General features: G+C 41.7%; 1 protein-coding gene across 3 annotated transcripts in view; it reads left to right on the plus strand.

The window, feature by feature from the left end:
- PALM2AKAP2 (PALM2 and AKAP2 fusion) overlaps positions 1-16,780 on the plus strand; it is a 267,247-nt gene that overhangs the window by 58,250 nt on the left and 192,217 nt on the right. For all 3 annotated transcript variants that reach the window (XM_082074261.1, XM_082074262.1, XM_082074263.1), the window contains exon 3: positions 3,512-3,642. In XM_082074261.1, the coding sequence (XP_081930387.1) occupies positions 3,512-3,642 (131 nt within the window). The remainder of the gene's footprint in view (positions 1-3,511; positions 3,643-16,780) is intronic.

A 16,780-nucleotide genomic window follows, 5' to 3' on the forward strand; every position in this document is an offset into this window, starting at 1 on the left:
CCTCTTACACCCAGCCCACCCCTGTTATCATCATGTGTGCCAAAGCCTTCCCTCCTGGTTTCTGATGAAAATACCCTGGGAAAGGTTTGCTTGAAGCAGGTGAGAGATTCTTCCTCCCCTGCCCACTGCCTGAACACTATGCCAGTCGTCTGGCAAGGGAGAAAATATTTCCTGAACAGCGAGACAGTTGCGCACAGTCCCCTGACGTGTGCCTGCCTGTTTGCCTATTGTATTGTATTGTATAAATATATGTAACCTCAACAACTTGGCAAGTAGACCCTCTGAATTTTAAGAAATACTTCTTATGTTTCCATTTCTCACAGTCTTCTTGTCTGGATACCTCAGCATAGTATTTAACAAATGCCTTAATTATAATCTTAAAAAGGAGAGCCAAAAACATCAAAGCTACCAGCTTTCCTGTTTTAAATAAAATATGCTGACATTTCACCCAAGAGGGAGTATTTTTAGTAGATCATAGCAATCTTGTCTCTAAATATGCTTTTTTAAAAATCCCATTGATGCTTTCCAGTTTCAAATTCATGCTATTAATAGGTTAAAATAAATAAATAAATAAATAAATAAATAAATAAATAAATAAATAAATAAATAAATAAAAATCAAAAAGAGGCTTCTGGGATAAAGAAATCATGTGATTTTGTAGCTTAAATGTTTCACACAGACAAAGACCAAAACAGAAGCTGCACAAAATATCTTATTTTTGGTGTACAGCAGTTGCATTGAAGGGACTGGCTTCTCCCTGTAGCAAATGACGAAGTGACTGTTAACTGAATGTCTTCAATACTGTCCAAGCAGCACATAGCCAAAGGCTTTATTAGGACTGCTGGAACCATATCTAAAACAGGTTTAAAACACAGAAGGCTGCCTTTGTCTTTAGAGTCTGGTCTTTAGAAACTTTGGGGGGGTTTTCCAACTGAGTATTATTAAAGATTTCAGATTTGAGACCGCAGTTGAGTATGACATATGTATCAACATAGTTCCACATACATCTGGGCACATTTCTCTTTAAAGAAAAAACAGCAATTTTCTAAAGATCGATTAGCCTTCACACTTCCTTGCACTGGATCTAGCCCAGCAGGTACCCACTGAGTTGTGCTGCTGAGACCTCTTAAATGCCAAAGCACAGGTTGTTAAATACTTAACACCTCAGAACCTGTAAACCCATCTTTGACTGCCTCACTTTGTTCCTTGGTGCATGTGATGACGTGGGAGTCCTTTGTTGAGGGGATATTTCAATATCTCCTTGGGTCTGAATGAGCTGATGAAACTTTACGGCAGTAATCGTAGAATTATGGAATAATTTGGCTGGAAGACACCCTCAAGATCATCAAGTCCAATGGTTAACCTAACTCTAGCACTAAACCATGTCTCTAAGAACCTCATCAACACATCTTTTAAACATCTCCAGGGATGGGGACTCCAGCACTTCCCTGGGCAGCCTGATCCAGTGCTTGACAAACCTTTCTGTGAATAAATTTTTCCTAATATCCAATCTAAACCTCCCCTCATTCAACTTGAGGCCATTTCCTCTTGTCCTGTCACTTATCACCTGAGAGAAGAGACCAACCACCTCCATGCTCCAACCTCCTTTCAGGCAGTTGCAGACAGTGATAAGGTCTCCCCTCAGCCTCCTTTTCTCCAGGTTAAACAGCCCCAGTTCCCTCAGCTGCTCCTCATATAACTTGTTAAACAGGAAGCAAAGGTCCTGTGGAGAAATCCCACTACCACCCCATGAGATGAGGCAGGAAGCACTAGCAGACAGTAGTGGCAGCAAAAGGAGCAATGAACTGCAGAAACCGTGGCTAGAGAGAGTCATCACTAAAGTTGTGAACTAGCACCTTGGAGGCCATGAGCAATGCTAACTTCGGTCAGGTAGAACACATCTCCAGTATCAGCAAGTCCAACTGTTGAACATGACTGCATGGTACAAGAACATGAGACATCTTCTGACATGCAGAAGTCCTGATTTACATAGAAAACACTTAAAACCCACCAAGAAGTCCTCTGGTGTATGGCACAGTTAAAGGAAGAGAAAGCTGGAGTAATTTATAAAGTCTAATTCACTTGTGTGTTTTACATTGCTTTCTGTCTGCTACCTTATTAAAATCTAATTGCCTGATGGGGTGATAAGAATAGTTTGCGCATAAATATTGTGTCTATATATACACCCAAAAACTAACAAGTAAGCCTTGTCTGTCATGTCAAAAATCTTTCTATTTTGGTCTGCATTTAAAGTCTGCTTTTGGTGGTGAACGTTTTCCTTTATATGTGGTTTGCACAAGTCAGGTTCCACACCAGCAATGAACATGGCATTGAAAAGATTGATACTACATGTTTGGGCTGCCCCTGAAATCCAGTTTCTTTGAACTGATGACTTCCTTATTAGCTCCTCTTTGCTGCAGAGGATACTTGCTCTCACAGCTGGTTCCTTGAAGTAGCATTGCCAATCACTTTGCAAATTCAGAAACAAGGCTCTTCTTTTCTGGGCAATGGAAGGGATTACTTTGATCGGTCCCTTGGCTGTTTTTTCTATCAGCTCTGTTTCTTCATTGCAAAGGGGCAGAGACTTCTGTGGCTTTGGGCTCCTGATCTTCCTTTCAACAGGTGTTTGTCCCCTCAGCCAGCTGATCCACTGCCTCCTTCTGGGAGGATTTGGACCAAATAAAATGCACAGGGTGATGTGCAAATTAAAGGACCTCTTGTAATCAGTGCATCTCCACTGGTGAATTCCCCAGGGTGAGCTGCAGCAGGATTAGATAGTGGGCAGGTGAGGATGTAGCCATGTATTCAGTGTAGAAAACACAGCAAAACTCCCAGGATTTCTTCTATTTGGTGTTAGCTACTGTTGCTTTCTGTGAAACTGTTGCAGTGCGGTTTCCGGAAGACTTTCATTGATGTGTTTTAATTTGTGTCTGGCTAAAAGGCAACGTGTGCACTTGGGTGAATGTATATGTGTGTCTGCCTGTATGTCTGTATGCCTGTGAAGGTATAGAGACACATCCATGGTATAAATCAAAAAGAACATCTTCGATTAATTTAATAGCAGACTGATTTTATCCATTGTGAAACACATTATATTTAGAGCAGGCTGCTCTTTTCCTTTTGAAGCTTCAAGAGGTTTGTGATTTTAGCCCTTCCAGCACATGCCTTATCATTCACAAGAGATCCACACTTTTGTTCCAAGATCTCAGTTCTTGCGGGGCTGGCCAGTTTGTGTGGTTCAAATTCTTGTTTTTATTAGGAACTAAAAATAACTTCCTATTAAGGTATTGATAGTAAATAAAGTGCGTACTGAAAAACTGATGCTCCTAAATCTAGAACTTCTGATATCTGGATAAACAGCTGATGGATTGCCTGAAATCAACTGTGTAAAGCAGTAATCAGAAATTCAGTGGGGGCAATCTACTATTCAGAAGTGGAGGTAAATCCTTCTCAATCTTCAGATGGTATATGTTCAGTTTGCTCCTAAGGTTTGGCTTATTTTACCTTACAGTCAAAAGCTCTTCGGGAAAAATGGCTGCTACAGGGAATTCCTGCTGGCTCTGCAGAAGAGGAAGAAGCCAGAAGGAAGCAGTCAGAAGAGGATGAGCTGAAGGTGAAAAAGCTGGAAGAAAACATACACAGGTAGGGACAGTTTCCCTTTGTTTTACCTAAGAACAGTCACTTTGGTTAAGGCTAGAGACCTTCCTTGCCCACGTCCCCATCTCCGGCAGCAGCTGATAGCAGCTGCCCAGGGAAGAGTGTAAGAGGCAGACGTGCATACAGTGTGCCCAGAATTTGTCTCCCCTTCCAGATGTCCAAGGTTTGCAAGGTAGAGTCATTATGGTATCTCTGTGCTTAATAGACTTACGTGGACTTCTCTCACCAGGGAGCTAAACAGAGGGCTGAGTTCCCCTTTCAGATGCGTGTGTATGACTTGGTCAACACTCAGAGATTCTCCATTGCTTTACACCTTCTAATGCCAAAACAAGTATAAAGCGGGGCAGCACTCTTTGGCTCTCTCTTTTTACTGGTGCAAATTACTTTTTAAACACAACAGCAGATGCCACCAGCAGATCAAATAGCTACTGCTTTCAGAGGCAAGGTTTGGCCGTCAGAATTATTTCCTTTTATCAGTTCCCCATTGCAGTCTGAGATGACATTTGTCCTCTTTTTTGTGTTTTCCTTGGTTTTGCTACAAACAATGGGCTTTAAATCTCATAAGGAAAATGCTTTTATACCCCACAGGACAAATTCCAAAGCTGCTGCTTCTGCCATTTAGGCCATGTGAATTTAGAGGTTTTTTCAGCTAGCAGAAAACTGGCAAAAGTTTGTCAAATTCGGCAGCACAGCTTTTACAAATGTATCAACCGAGGCATATAAATGACAGAAAAAAAGCAAATGGTACCAACAGTTCAAGGGTTGAGGTATTAGCCTAGCATCTGGGGGATCCAATTTGCTTTACACCAAGCCTCTTGTGAAATTTCCTGGAGAAATCACTGGGAATGATTCTTCAGGGATATAAACAAACAGACCTACCCAGAGCTTGGACAACACTAAACGGCTTCTGTGTGGAAGTAATAGTTCAGCATGAATGTAAGAGTTCTCCCATCTCTGTCATGTGATTCTTGTTAATTAAAACTGACCTGAGAATGTGTGTTGTTCTGCTACATCTGTGACAGCATAAGGCAAGAAAACTGTTAAAAAAATATTTCATTTGCTACCTGATGTTTTATAACATTATTTAATGTCATAGATGGAAAGAATACATAGATTCAACTTCAGAAATATGTACTGTAATACCTATTTCACCTAGGACTGAGTGCTACAAGACACTAAGTGCTCCAACCCCATACAAAAAACACATCAGCATGTGCTTAATTTTAGCTATGTGAGTGTCACCACTGAAAGCAATGAAACCTGCTTAATTAGTTCAAAGTGTAGGATGGAAGTCCATGCCCTTTGCCCCGATAGTTTGGTTTTTATCTTCCTTAACTGCAGCCATTAAATAAAATCTTGGAATATTTGGAAGTAACAGAGCTCTCTTCTGCTGTGACCATGTATCTGTCAAATGACAGGTCAGCTGCTTGCTCTTTAGTTGAAAGGACATTCATTTGACAGCCTCACTAGCATGCTTAACCTCCCTGTTATCTTTCTATGGGAACTCCGAAGACAGTAAAAAAGTATTTTAATTTAAATGAGAAAATGTTACACCTGAAGTGTAGAGATAAGACAGTGGAAGTTGAGGTCATTAGTCTAATTAAAATTTACATCCATGACAACATGACACATCAAGATAGGATGCGAAGGTAAAGGGTTGTAGAAGGGGTTAGAAGAAAACAGAAGATGCCAAGCACGTTATCTGGAGGAGTGAAATAGAATGAACTCATCCTGAAAGGCTTTTTCTGCTCCCTATGCAGCACATTTCCCATCTGCATTCCCAGGAAAGTATCAGAGGGGAGGATTACAGGAGGACCATTCATATGTTCATGTTTGCAGGAGCCCACTTTGCACTGTCCAATGGACCACTATGAAACAGCCCAGACCTTCTCAGTGAGAGCGACAGAGGACAGATTCAGCTGGTCCACCTGGAGGATAGAAAAATACTGCAAGACCAGGCATAGAGATCATGCCAGGGGACTGTACAACCACTCCGCCCTGGATCTTGCACATTTGTGGGAGTCACACTGCGTCATATGTGCAAGCACAGAGCAGCTGCAGTGTAAAGAGGACTGTGAATTTTGTGTCACACACTCTGGGTTTGTCCCCACTGGAAAATATGTGGACTTTTACAGCTGAGTGAACTGTGACACAGAAAACAGAAAACTGAAGGAGATAGTGCTTGAGATCAGACTAACGTTCAGAAATGAGGATGCGGGCTAATGTAGGTCTGTGCTGTCCAGAAGAGGCAAATATCTCAAACTTAGGGAAAACATAGGGCTAGCTGTGAGTTTGTAGATGGTCTCGAAGACCTTGCACACAACACAAATGCTTGAGTATTGCTTTTTCTAATTCAGTTTTAAGTAACTTTCCAGCTAAAATCAGACATTTAGCAAAATATATACATGCTTAAAGTGTTTACTCTTAAGCTGGTGTAACCAGTTCTCCTTTGTGTGGGAGGTGTTCAATTCAACTGGGGCAGCAAAAATACATGAGTGCGCAGACTGCTGTTTATTTTTTAGACTTACATGTTATCATGATACAGGAAATCACATACTTCAGCTTGTAGCTTGCAAGGATATGTGCATATAAGTAGACTTAGACATGAGTAAGTGTAATGTTTTAATGATCTTACTTGTCTGCAAAAGCATTTGAGAGAAGGATGCCTACATTACTCAGCATTTCTGTATGCTTCATGCCAAGCAACAAAGCATAACAAAGAATGCAATACAAATAATTAAATGCTATCATTATGCTCATAATTAACAACAAGAGGACATAGATGTACAAGATGCACACACAAGTTAAAAAAAAACAGGGCAAGATTAAGATAAGATGCAAGCACATGAATGGTGTAACAGTGGATTACAGGCAGAATGATCATTTGTTATTTGGGATTAGTTTAATATGTTTAGATATTCTGAAACGTATGAACATGAGGAACAGTCTTTCTATCCAAGAGTGCAAAGTGGAAATAGAAGAATAAGTAGGATTGCGAGAGCTTAGTCCTGCACTCTCAGCATTTCTGCTTGCCTAACCTGAGTCTTCAGAATAAGATTTATGGTGTCCCATGTGAAAAAACTGGTACTGTGTCTTGCATTTCTTCAAAAGAGTGGTTGGTCTGGTGGACTTAACAAGAAGATTGGACTCATTGTTCAACATTCTTTGAGTCTTAAATGGACTGGAAATCTGTCCGTAGTGGGAAGTATGGAAAGGTATTGCTGCATTAGTTAATGTTTGAAACCTAGCTGCAAGATTGGTGGTATCATTGCATTAGTGGCAGGATGAAGCCAGATCTGGATTTAGCATGTCTCTCAGCACAAACTGTCCACAGACATAGAGAAGCAGTAACACTAGTCTATTTTTTTTTGTTCTCCTAAAGATCTTGGGTCAGTGAGAGAAAAAAGCAGCCATTTCTGAGTTTCTTTCCCATTGTCACAGAGCGAGAAAGTGCTCTCCTCCTTCCCGTATCTACCTTAGATTTGGGGTAAAATATGAACAAAAAGCATTTCCATTTCCTTAAACTTTTTCTCCAAATCACAGACCTGAGACACATTGTTTGGGATAGCATTGATACAGATGCTCAGGGAACTTCCACAGAGATGTTTCTGATAGTGTGTTGTAGGTGAAACAAACACTGGAATGTGTTGCATGCCTCCCATGGTTATTTTTACCACATGGCAGTCTGTTATTTTGCAGTAGTGAATGGAAAGTTGGCATTTGACATCTGGGTATTAACAGGCAGCATTCATAGAGCACAGCAGCCCACCCACAGCCTGCTGTTCCTTCACAGCATTTGAAAGGCTCCAAAATTATTTTGTTTTACTAGATTACATTATAGTACACGCTGATGGCCTGTATTTACTACAAAAGGGGAAGAGTGTTCATTGTTCTGAAGCTTTCATGTAGCATGCCAACATGAAATAGTCTGTGACAACATATCTTCCTACTTGATGACAGACACTGGCATTAGATACGAGGACTGGAGTTGTTGTGTTCCTGGGGCTAAGAAACTCAATGAGCTAAATCGTCAGTAAAGTGCCATATCCTTTCTAAAGTCTCTTCTCATTGCAGAGACCAGCAAATAGAGGCTCATGGTTCAGCTGAGCTTGTTGTGCTTGCTGCACCTCTAGCATTTTTCCTCCTCCCAATGTCTATTCTTCCATATCTTTCTGATGCCAAGGTTTGTTTCCTGCTTCTTCTTCCCAGAATAAAAACTTAGCATATCTTAGGCTGGGAACTCTGGCTATAATTCGGTCTCTCTTGAGACTGTCACTAATAGTATTCACATGACAGAGGGACAGAGAGCGCATAAGACAGATGTGAGTGCGCTCCTTCAAAAGAAGGGTCATCTGATGTCAAAACCAGCTGCTCAGACTTCCCATAGAGCAGACAGTGCAAGCCAGGACTGGAGATGCCAGGACCTAAGGTACCTCTCCTTAGCAAGGTCTCATCAATTTCACTTCAGTCTTAGCCTTCAGAGAGATATGAATGGTTGCTGAAGCTTGTGTTAGTGCAGAGAACAGTGTGTCTTCCAAGTGCATGGCCCACATGGGCATGAATGTGTTGCAACTTCCACATTGATGGCAGCTGAAGAAAACAACCAGGATCATTGTTTATTTACCATTTGTATATTTTACCTAGAATGCAAAATGCAGCTGTGGAGGAGACCTCAGTCTGTCTCCACAGGTTGCCCATATGACCAGTTGTGTTGGGTGAGCTCTCTAAAAGTGAAATAGTAAAAATGTCTTCTCATAGCCAGGCATTCTTTCCAATTTCTGCTCACCTTATGAGGCAAGATCAAGCTTTCTGCACAGAAGCAGCTGTTCGTTCCCAAGCCCTCTGGTTCTCTGCTAAGACTGGTCAATATCAGATCTCATCATCTCATCTGCTGAAGCTCCAGAAATTCCGATTTCAGCAACCTCTAAGGACTGTGATTTACAAAATCCACCCATAAATATTCTTCTGGGGTGCGTTTCATATGTGATACATTTCTTAGGAAAACAGAGACCAAAACAAAACCAAGCAAAAAACCTCAACAACAGGAAATCTCAGATTTCCAAAGGAACATTCTCTGTGGTATTACTAGAGAATTCCTCCGGACTTGCAGCATGACCTCAGAAAAGCAACAAGTTAAGAGCTGGTGGGTGGCAAGGGTTTTGAGGTTTTTACATATGATATAATATATTCAGATGTAGCACTTTAAAAAAATTTAAAAGCCACACACTTAATAATATAGCTTACTTCCTTGGTTCTGAAACTCAATCCATACCTAAAATAGCAGAGTGACCTGCCAGTGTTTTAATAGTTGCCTAAATGCTGGTGTTCTGGATTTAGGAGTAGCAATCTCAGGGTCTTCCACGACTTCTAGGCTTTGTTAGCTTGCAATTATCTAATGATGCCTATGCACTGTATGAAGAGGGCAAAAGGACTGACTGTTCAGTTTGAGTACAGATTCCCTCCACTCCAGTTATGACTGCTCTTCTCAAATATGTGTACTAGATATGGACCTTGATAAAGACACTTGTTTGCCTAATTTGGGAGCAAGATACAGCAGAAATTCCAAAGCCTTGTCTCTACATATCAAGGAATTTCCACCTCAAGTGCTTCTGAAACTTCATCTTTGTTGGTATGCTATAGATTAAGAGACATGTTCATCAAGAAGGAAGAGACACATGGGCTTAAATTCAGCCCTGGACAGAAGCAGGTTTTCAAGGACACCTTTTTTAAGCAAGCTGACACATTGCAAATTAGCATCAGTTTCTAAATAGATTCAAATGCTTAATACAGTAGATTATATGCTACAGCCCCTAGTGAAAGGGGCAGTTACTACCTATAGGCCAGGTTAGCAAGAAAAACGCAAATTCAATCATTGCAACCTTTCAATAAAATTGATGTTGTGCAGAAGACTGGATTTCTGTTGTCATGCTGGGTGAGACACAATGGCAGATTATCAAGTGCAAAACTTCAGAGCCTCCTTGACTTTAACATTTCAAAGCTAAAAAATTCACACAAGCCCCTGTGTGATGCTGTTTGCAAGATGGAGAAATCTCTTTATAACACATGTATTTACCATATGTGTTGAATCACTACAGTCCCTGTGTATGCAAAGCCAGCTAAGATCTTCACACTTCTTTTAAGCCTAGTAGAACTGACAAGGGTTTCCTGGAGCAGTAAATTGTGGTATAGCACAAAGAGCAGGAATTGTTGACTTAATTACATCTGAATTAAATCTTAATCATGGACCAAATGAGACTGTTGCCTGGAGTAAAACAAAAAGGACTAGTCTCTGTTTATTTCCTTGTTATTCTTGTCTTTGCTGGAGTTGGTTGGGTGAGTGGCTGTCCTGGTACACAAGCCCTACCACAGGGCAGTCCTGGTGAAACAGCTCCTTCAACAGTTAGTCTGTACAGCACTTGGTGGCTGGAAAGTACAAAACTGTGGAAATCCTGAAGCAGGAAAACCTGTTTGTGTGGAAGTGACATACATGTGTAGAATTTTGAAAGAGATGACAAACCTGGAGTGTATTTACAAAGAGAAGGCATAAGGTTAGACAACAGCCTGGGTTGAATTTATTGTGTTGGTGCTTTATAGTGATTTACTCCGTCTTCACCTTAAATCAGAGGACTTTCCTCTTCCCTGCCAAGTCTCTCCTTATGTGCTCTGTCTGCTTCTGGCAAGGCAAAAACATGTAGTGTCACATACACACAAGTTCACACACATGTGCTCGTGCACACGTGCTCACAGAGCCAGGGAAGGCACCACTGCAGTTCTGGTCCTCAGTAACTACCTTTTCCCAAAAGCTCAGGTTCAACCTGTATAACCGCAAGAGTTTAAGTAAGCCACCTACATTTTGAGCATTATCTCCTTTAGCCTGCCCATGCAGTCATTGAGGAGAAGGCATCACCTCCATGGCCTGTCTAAAACCATCTCTCTTCCTTGAGTACAGGTGGCTCAGTCAAGTGCCTCAAGTGCAATGGGTGGAATTTTGGCATCAATGTTACTCCCTGCACAGGCACCTTCCACTGGGCCTCTGGGCGCTACTGTGATGCAAACAGTCATTAGTAATCATTAATTATGTATCTGTTGTATCGTATGTTTGTTACCCCAGGCCTTGCCCTGTCATTTTTACCAGTGGTAGTCAACACTGAACACGTATTTCTGCAGAGCTGGGTGGGTTCTGAGTAGGCAGAGTTAGGGTTAGAGGAGGAGCAAGGTGCAGCGTCTGGAGCCACCCAGTGGGTATTGCAAGTCTTAGCCTCTTTTTCAAAAAATATGCCATCAGAAAAGCACTATCACCTTCCCTGTAGGGTTTTTAGACCGCTGCAATGCGTGGATTCTAAGGGAAAAAATAATGCAAATCCCAGTAGGTGGTCCACAGAAGATAAAGACAGACTGGATGTGCAATCGGGAACCCTCGCTAATAAGGAAGGGACAATTGTAACAGATTTTGAGAAGCTGCAGCTGAAGAAAAAAATAAAAGTCCCAAGGAGGCACATTCAGGAACATAGAACAGTCTGCTGGCACACGTATCATGATCTCACTATAGAATAGCAAATGAGTAGTAACAGGGAATCTCAGTGTGTTGGAAAAAAATGCCTGTAGCCATCCAAGAATATAAGACATGTGTGGTATGGTCAAGTCAACAATGAAGGACATCCAGAGCACTCAGAGCAGCATGTTACAAATGTAAAACACACTCATAACCACATACAAATATGGGCTTTGTAGGGTAAAGTGATATATGACTCTGTAGAGTAAGACACTGGGGAATCGGGTCCCAGTGCCAGATTGTTATAAGAACTCAAACTAGAAAACTGACTTAGTATGACAGATGTGCAGAAGGGTAGTGAAATGGATGGGGCAGAGATAGGGAGTAATAAGTGGAGACACTGGGAGAAATTAAGCAAGAAATGCACATGGATTAGAACCATTTCAAAGTCAGACTTGCATGGCATCTGCTGCGACATGTTGTTATTGCCACAATTGAAAATGGACTCAACAGAGATATCAAGAGTACTGCCAAGCTGTAGGAAAAACAAAACAAAACAAACAAACAAAAAATATATTTTGCAAAACCAGTAACACAATAACACACAAGATGAGTTCAAGGCCAGACAAAGCAGAGCTTTAGTACAGATTCCTATGCAATCAACACTCAGGACTCCTGAACAAACAGCATTTGGCAAAGTCTGGTCAACAAGGTCAAACAACTGGAATGGCTTATGACCTTAAAATGTCATTAATGGTCTACAGAGAATATTTGGAGAAGCAGGTAAATCCCATTTTACAAGGCATTGGAGTCAGACTTGAACAATGTCCATGTTTCTTGTTAGAAGTCCTTCAGCTCATGCAGACTACCTAATTACAAGGAGCCATAACTGTGAGATAGCAGGAGGAAGGCATATGCTGTAATGAGTTCGTCTCGATATTGCCTGTGTTAAAAGGATCTGTGGACAAGTATTTGGTACATGCTACGTGTCAGTGACATGAGACTTCTGTGGCTGGATCAGGGATCTGCTCTTCCTGCTCTGTAGCTGTCAGTCTGCATCAGGACAGATTCACCTCAGTGTGTACCAGAGTACTAAAAAGACAAGTAAGTTCAAAAACAAAGTGTTTAATAAGAAAAAGATGCTCTGAAAAAAAGATGAAGTTGATTCTGAATAACTGGATCACTGGTGAGACAGAAATTTTTAAAAGCTGTGAAAACATGTTGTATATTGTACCTGGTCTAGAAGACCTGGCAGAACAATACAGTGTTCATGCTGTCCCATGCCCAGGAAAATGCATTTAGTCCTTCATGTTAAACTATGCCTACTCTGTACTAGAACATTTTTACTTATGGAGCTACACAAGCAAAGCTTCCCTTTGTAGATTCAATTTTTACCATCAAAAAAGTATGGACACTTAAGTGGAATAAGGCCTACAGGCAGTGGTTATTACAGTCCTGTATAATAACCACTCTGCTGGAAACCATATTGAAATAAAGTGCTTAAAAACAATCAACCCTCTAGGCAACAACGGTATGTAAGCAGGATAGTCTAAAGTCAGCAACAGAAGAGAGACACATGGAATAGGTCTTCGCATCCTACATCCCTCTAGGCAATCTAAGTGGTGCAGACTATGTCCCTAGGAATTGCCTCAAGAGAAGAGACCAGCAATAGAATCATAGAACCATTGAATCATTTTGGTTAGAAGATACCCTCAAGATCATTGAGTCCAACCATCAACCTAACACTGGCACTAAACCATGTCCCTAAGAACCTCATCTACACATCTTTTAAACACCTCCAGGGATGGTGACTCCACCACTTCCGTGGGCAACCTGATCCAATGCCTGACAACCCTTTCCAGGAAAAACCTTTTCCTGATACCCAATCTTAACCTCTCCTGGCACAACTTGAGGCCATTTCCTCTTGTCCTATCACTTGCTACGTGGGAGAAGAGACCAACCCCCTCCATGCTACAACCTCCTTTCAGGTAGTTGCAGACAGTGATAAGGTCTCCCCCCAGCCTCCTTTTTTCCAGACTAAACAGCCCCAGTTCCCTCAGCTGCTCCTCATCACACTTGTGCTCCAGATGCTTCACCAGCTTCATTACCCTTCTCTGAATTCTTTCCAGCACCTCAGTGTCTTTCCCGTAGTGGAGGGCCCAAAACTGAGTACAGGATTTGAGGTGCAGCCTCACCAGTGCTGAGTACAGTGGCATGATCACTTCTCTAGTCCTGTTGGCCAGACTATTTCTGACACAAGCCAGGATGCTGTTGGCCTTTTTGGCCACCTGGGCACAATGTTGGCTCATGATCAACCGTTGTGTTAAACTCTTACCTCCACCACTGATTTCTTGCATGACTTGGAGCAGGGTACTTCAACAGTCCTTCCACATCATCTTTTCCAGTGTTCATTTGTGTAATTGTCTTTTCCACAATTTCAGCATAATTTGAGCTGAGCTCTTTGGTACAGGAATTACTTCTCACTGTATAGAGGGGACCTTAGATATTCTAAGTTAATTTTCATTCTTCAGAATTCTTCATATTCTTCTCCTATTTTGCAGTAGCAAGACAAATTAAAAATAGATGCTTAGTAACACAAATGACCCATGCTTCTAGAGAAAGCAGGAAAGAACAGCCTTTCATTGAACAAAGTGATTCACACTGTGACTGGACTTGTGCTTCTTGCTAAGACTGTAAATCTGGCTCTTGGTCGTCACACAATTCTCATGTAGCAAAGCAGCATGTTTGAAAGCAGCAAAGCAATGTAGTATTTGGGTGGGATGTGCAAGTTATGGTGTGAAATTTACGCTATAACTCTCTAACATGCAAAGGACACAGGCAAGGTTAAAACATTGAGCAGTAGCTACTGGGTGTAGGCTCTGGTGCCAACAAAGTACAAAATTCTTCAGCTATCTCTGAACCTGTGTGCTGTTTGCACTGCAGCTGCAGCAAGGTGGAGAAGCTGTCAATACCCAAATGGTTGACCGTGCATTCCCACGGCTGTTGGTGGTGTCTAAGCTGGCTCAGGTATCTTAACACAGTGTTGCACAGCACTGAAACTGATGCAGACTTTTACACTGCAGCACAATGACATCTAAATCAGAAGATTAGCTGCAGCCCCAGTGGTTGTGGTAGTTTCCATTCATCTATAGGCAAGGTACAAGCCGCAGCATAGTCTACTTTGCCACTCAGCTGGCTCACTTGAGCTGGTGTCTGAGTTCATGAAGCCTCACCAATACCAGTGCTTGACCAGTGCAAGCTCTGGGTGGGTAGGACATGTCCATCCATGCTGAGATTGTACTTCCAATGTTACTGAAGACGTGGTTTGAGGTGCCTTAGGCCTACAGTATTATACAGCTGCATAATTAAATGGATATCTTTTGTTGATAATTCCTGGGGGTGTTTTATTTTTTAATTCAGCTCTCAAAATCAGGTTCCCAAATGATTCATTCATGTCTTTAGTGTGCTGGTGTTTTTCTTATCCTTACCCATTAACAACTGGGCCTGTTCTTCTTATGTCTGAGCGAGCCTGTTTTAGTCATTTGTGTGAAGAAAAATCTGCAGCACACTAAGCCTATAGTACTTTTAGACAGGGTTAGTGAAAATGGCAAATGTGTTTCATGGTTTTCCATGCAAGACAAAACATTTACTTTTGTGGCTTCTTTTTCTCCTGCTGTCACTCTCTGTATGCAGGGATCCAGGAATCCTGGATCCTCACTGTATTTCCAGGTGGGATCCATCATCCCACTGGATGCCATGCACAGGGATATATTTTCTTTGCTGCAAAGACTTATAATGTAAGCCAGTGAAGCAAGCAATCACTAGGAAAGGAACTGAGGACCAAAAGCATGGTCTAGAGCCTAGGTTTTCCAAGCCTGAGTGACTGGTTGTGTAGGTAAGTCAAATCTGTAACCAACTTGTGGGATCAAATTGTAACATAGATCTTTAACACCTGAAGAACTGCATGTTCTCTGCAAACAGATACTGGAGAGAGAAGGCATATCCAGCACAGACCCTGTCATCCTTGATGGTAGCCCAGGGAAAATGTCATCAATGGTAGAGTTACAGCTGAGTTATTTAAAGGATTTTTCATTTGTAGGAAGCCCATTTGGGAAACATGAGCTTGCTTACAGAATCTTATCTGCACAAAATATGGATAAAACCGGTAGTCCCAGTAAACATAGGTTACTGGTGATAGGTAAGATTGGAGTGTGTAGGTGTGGAGGAGTATGTGACACTCTAGCCAAATAAGTGACCAGATAAAGCAACTTTTAATTAAGTCTTGGAGCCCAAAGTCTTTACGACAAGACTTCCATCCCAGTTTGGGTTTGTGCATATTATTTTTTAATGTATTTAGAAAAATGCAAGTACAGTTTCCTTGTGCAACTCCCTTTTTAACCTCTTTTTGACTCCTTAAATTCAAGGGTACTTATTAATTAGGACAGTGAATTTTATATAAGTGATCCTCAGAAGAACCCACATTGCAATCAGGAAATGGGCTGGCAGCCTGGTATACATTGAGATGTTTTTCTTTATGTCCATCAAATAAAGAGACAGTTATAACAACCCAGGTAAGGTTTGTTAAGACTTTCAGTTGCAGTTAAACTCTTAGTTCCAAAAGAATAGAAGGAGAAAATCAAACACCAGTCAGCCACAGCAAAAACCTAAGAGTTTCCTGACTTGTCTGTTGATCTCTGAGCTTTGTGACTTGGCATACCTGGAATGGGCTCAGAAAGGCAGAAGGGTCCTAAATTTAGAAACACATTTCAGGCAGCAGCTGCTGTGGAGCAGCAGTATGTCACCAGCAGAGCCAGGTTTGCCAGCATCCAGGTTGGGAAACCAGAGAACCCAGTTCACCCTCCAAATGCCATTCCAGATGGGTCACACAGGGCCAGTCATTGATCTGGTCCTGTGAGGTCAATCGGCCTCACTGTTCATGAGTAACTCCCAGAAGCCTGAGATATTAGTCATGACCCTGGGGAGATGGTTCATACCTGTTATACTGGCATTCTAGTTTTGATGACATAGGATTTGCAGCTAAGACAATAAATAAATAAAAAGGGAAGGGGGGCTGGAAAAAAAGGGGGGGTGGACAGGGAGGTGAAACCACAACAACATTCTGACTTTAAGAAAGGTTGTAGCAAGAGAAAACAGTGAAGCTGCCATGGGCTTTGCACATGTACCATGTTTTTGTCCCAAAACATGCAACAGGAATGCTTCATGCCTTTGAGCCATTACCTCTTGGGAATCTTTGAGATTTCTTCTTGGGAAGAGCTGCAGTATCCAGGAGCAGAGCCCAACATGAGACAACTGCAGAGTGTCACTGTGCCAAGAACATAGTGATCCTCAGCTCTGTTTTCTTCATGTACAGTAACTGCACTTGAACATATGCGTGACCTGTAATATTTTACCACCTGCCGAAGGCTGTAAGCACCCACCAAGTCATATGCCAACTCATTAAGTCACCTGTTAGCTTGTTGTGTCACATGTATGATCACTGGAAGCCCAGTTTAAAGGCTATAGGTAACATCAACTAGCCTTTCAGGCAAGCAGCAGTAGACACCACTCCATTGTATCATCTTTTAGACAAGTAATTTCAGGAGCAACCACCCTACAAACAAAAAAGCCATG

Source organism: Streptopelia decaocto (genome assembly GCF_964273445.1).
Source record: "Streptopelia decaocto genome assembly, chromosome: Z".
NCBI lineage: Eukaryota > Metazoa > Chordata > Aves > Columbiformes > Columbidae > Streptopelia > Streptopelia decaocto.